The sequence below is a fragment of the Penaeus chinensis genome, unplaced genomic scaffold (genome assembly GCF_019202785.1).
Source record: "Penaeus chinensis breed Huanghai No. 1 unplaced genomic scaffold, ASM1920278v2 CTG_5887, whole genome shotgun sequence".
In the NCBI taxonomy this organism is placed as follows: Eukaryota; Metazoa; Arthropoda; class Malacostraca; order Decapoda; family Penaeidae; genus Penaeus; species Penaeus chinensis.
This window is the reverse complement of record NW_025918411.1, coordinates 12,501-15,943: the sequence shown is the minus strand read 5'-3', so window position 1 is coordinate 15,943 and position 3,443 is coordinate 12,501. Positions and strand designations below refer to the sequence as shown.

At 37.1% G+C, this 3,443-nt stretch overlaps 1 protein-coding gene across 1 annotated transcript in view; it reads left to right on the top strand.

The window, feature by feature from the left end:
* Positions 1 to 858: 858 nt before the first annotated feature.
* The window catches only part of LOC125024820 (U6 snRNA-associated Sm-like protein LSm1), a 5,324-nt gene continuing 2,739 nt past the window's right edge, over positions 859 to 3,443 (top strand). Inside the window, exons 1-2 of the mRNA XM_047612584.1 lie at positions 859 to 1,008; positions 2,525 to 2,709. Of these exons, the coding sequence (XP_047468540.1) occupies positions 963 to 1,008; positions 2,525 to 2,709 (231 nt within the window). The 5' untranslated portion in view covers positions 859 to 962. The remainder of the gene's footprint in view (positions 1,009 to 2,524; positions 2,710 to 3,443) is intronic.

The following is a 3,443-nucleotide window of genomic DNA, read 5'->3' as shown; positions in this document are numbered from 1 at the left end:
AATAAAATAACAACAACAACAATAAACACAACAAAATAAAACATTAAAAAAAAAACAATAATAAAAAATCAAAAACTCTTAGGCTCGTATTCATCCAAACAAAACCTCGAGAAGACCCAAAAATAAAGAAAAAAACATAGTAATCCCACAAACAAATAAAATAACAACAACAACAATAAACACAACAAAATAAAACATTAAAAAAAAAACAATAATAAAAAATCAAAAACTCTTAGGCTCGTATTCATCCAAACAAAACCTCGAGAAGACCCAAAAATAAAGAAAAAAACATAGTAATCCCACAAACAAATAAAATAACAACAACAACAATAAACACAACAAAATAAAACATTAAAAAAAAAATAATAATAAAAAATCAAAAACTCTTAGGCTCGTATTCATCCAAACAAAACCTCGAGAAGACCCAAAAATAAAGAAAAAAACATAGTAATCCCACAAACAAATAAAATAACAACAACAACAATAAACACAACAAAATAAAACATTGAAAAAAAAACAATAATAAAAAATCAAAAATTCTTAGGCTCGTATTCATCAAAACAAAACCTCGAGAAGAAGCTTCAATTTTCTCTCTCTTTTAATTATTATTATTTTTGTGGAAAAAAAAGGAGAAAGGAGAATAATAAGATAAATTAGGAGAAGAGGAAGAAGCAGAGGAAGAAGAGGAAGAAGCAGGAGCAGAAGAAGAAGAAGAAGAGGAAGAGGAATAAGCAGAAAATAAGACGAAGACGAAGAGGAAGAAACAGAAGCAGAAAAGAAGAAAATAAGTAGACGAAAAGAAAGAAAAGAAAGAAAAGAAAGAAAAGGAAGAAGAAGAAGAAGAGAAGTTCTCTCTCTCTCTCTCTCTCTCTCTCTCTCTCTCTCTCTCTCTCTCTCTCTCTCTCTCTCTCTCTCTCTCTCTCTCTATTTATCTCTCTTTCTCTCTATTTCTCCTTCGAAAAATGGCCAACATTCCCGGCGCCGCGCAGCTGTTCGACGAATTAGACAGTGAGTGATAAAGGAAGGAATAAGGGAATAGGGGATAAAGGAGGGAAGGAGGGAATAAGGGATAAAGGAGGGGGAGGAGGGAATAAGGGAATAGGGAATAGGGGATAAAGGAGGGGATAAAAGAGGGGATAAAGGAGGGAAGGAGGGGAAGGAGGGAATAAAAGAGGGGATAAAGGAAGGAATAAAAGAGGGGATAAAGGAGGGAAGGAGGGAATAAAAGAGGGGATAAAGGAGGGAGGAGGGAATAAGGGAATAAAGGAGGGAAGGAGGGAATAAGGGAATAGGGGATAAAGGAGGGAGGAGGGAATAAGGGAATAAGGGGATAAAGGAGGGAGGAGGGAATAAGGGAATAGGGGAGAAAGGAGGGAAAGAGGGGGAGGAGGGAATAAGGAGGATGAATGAGAGGTGGATAAAGGAGGGAATAAGGGAATAGGGAGTAAAGGAGGGGATAAGGAGAAGGAGGGAATAAGGGGGGGGGGGGAGGGAAGCTGTTCGACGAATTAGACAGTGAGTGAAGGAGGGAGAGGGGGATAAAGGAAGGAATAAGGGAATAGGGATAAAGGAAAGGAGAGGGGGATAAAGGGGGAAAGGAGGAGGAGGGAAAGGAGGAGGAGGGAATAAAGGAAGGAATAGAGAGGGAAGGAGGGGATAAAGGAGGGAAGGGGGAGGAGGGAATAAGGGAAGAGGAGGGAAGGAGAGGAGGAGGGGATGAGGAGGGAGGGAGGTGATAATTATATTATTATTATATATTATTATTAGGTGATAATTATAATATATTAGATGTTAGATATTATATATTATATATATACATATATACATATATATATATATATATATATATATATATATATATTTATATGTATGTATGTATATGTATATGTATATATATGCGCATGTATATACAAATAGATAGATAGATAGATAGGAAATATAGATAGATAGATAGATAGATAATGCAGATAGATGTGTGTGTATGTGTATGTATTTATATATATATATATATATATATATATATAGATATATATATATATATATATTTATTTATATATATATATATATATATATATATCAAATTTATCTTTATATAGATTCTAAAAAGTCATACTGTGATGCCAATTCTTTATCTGTTAGACTTTTATAATCTCCATGATATTACATTTTAACTTGACAATAACTGTATGTGTATGTGTGTGTGTGTGTACTTATATGTTTATACATATATATATATATACATATATATGTGTATATATATATATTGAATATATATATACATATATATATATACAAATATATACAAATATATACATATATATACATATATATTCAAATATGCACATATATATTCATATATATGTATGTGTATGTCTATATATATATATATATATATATATATATATATATATACATACATAGATATATACATATATATGTATGTATGTACACACACACACACACCCACAGACACTAGCTCAATCACCTATACCCTAGACTCATCTCTCCCAACCCCCATGCACAGAGAAGCTGATGGTCTACCTTCGCGACGGCCGCACTCTCATAGGCTACCTCCGTTCGGTCGACCAGTTCGCCAACCTCGTCCTCCACCGCACCATCGAGCGCATCCACGTCGGAGATCGCTACGGTGACATCGACCGGGGGGTGTTTGTCATCCGGGGCGAGAATGTGGTGTTGCTGGGCGAGATTGTGAGTGCTTTGGGGTCTTTGGTTGGGGTTTGGTTGGGGTCTTTCTCTGTCTCTTTCTTGGTTTTTGTCTGTCTTTCTCTCTGTCTCTTTCTCGGTCTTTATCTGTCTTTCTCTCTGTCTCTTTCTCGGTCTGTCTTTCTCTCTGTCTTTCTCTCTGTCCTTGTATGTCTTTCTCTGTCTGTCTCTGTCTGTCTCTTTCATCGACCGGGGGGTGTTTGTCATCCGGGGCGAGAATGTGGTGTTGCTGGGCGAGATTGTGAGTGCCTTTGTCTTTCTATCTCTGTCTTTCTCTCTTTCTGTCTTTCTCTCTTTCTGTCTTTCTTTCTCTCTCTCTTTCTCTCTCTGTCATTCTGTCTCTGTCTGTCTTTCTTTCTCTGTCTCTTTCTCTCTTTCTCTCTTCCTCTCTTTCTCTCTGTCTCTCTGTCTCTCTTTCATCGACCGGGGGGTGTTTGTCATCCGGGGCGAGAATGTGGTGTTGCTGGGCGAGATTGTGAATGCTTTGGGGTTTTTGGTTGGGGTTTGGTTGGGGTCTTTCTCTGTCTCTTTCTTGGTTTTTGTCTGTCTTTCTCTCTGTCTCTTTCTCGGTCTTTATCTGTCTTTCTCTCTGTCTCTTTCTCGGTCTGTCTTTCTCTCTGTCTTTCTCTCTGTCCTTGTCTGTCTTTCTCTGTCTGTCTCTGTCTGTCTCTGTCTGTCTCTCTTTCATCGACCGGGGGGTGTTTGTCATCCGGGGCGAG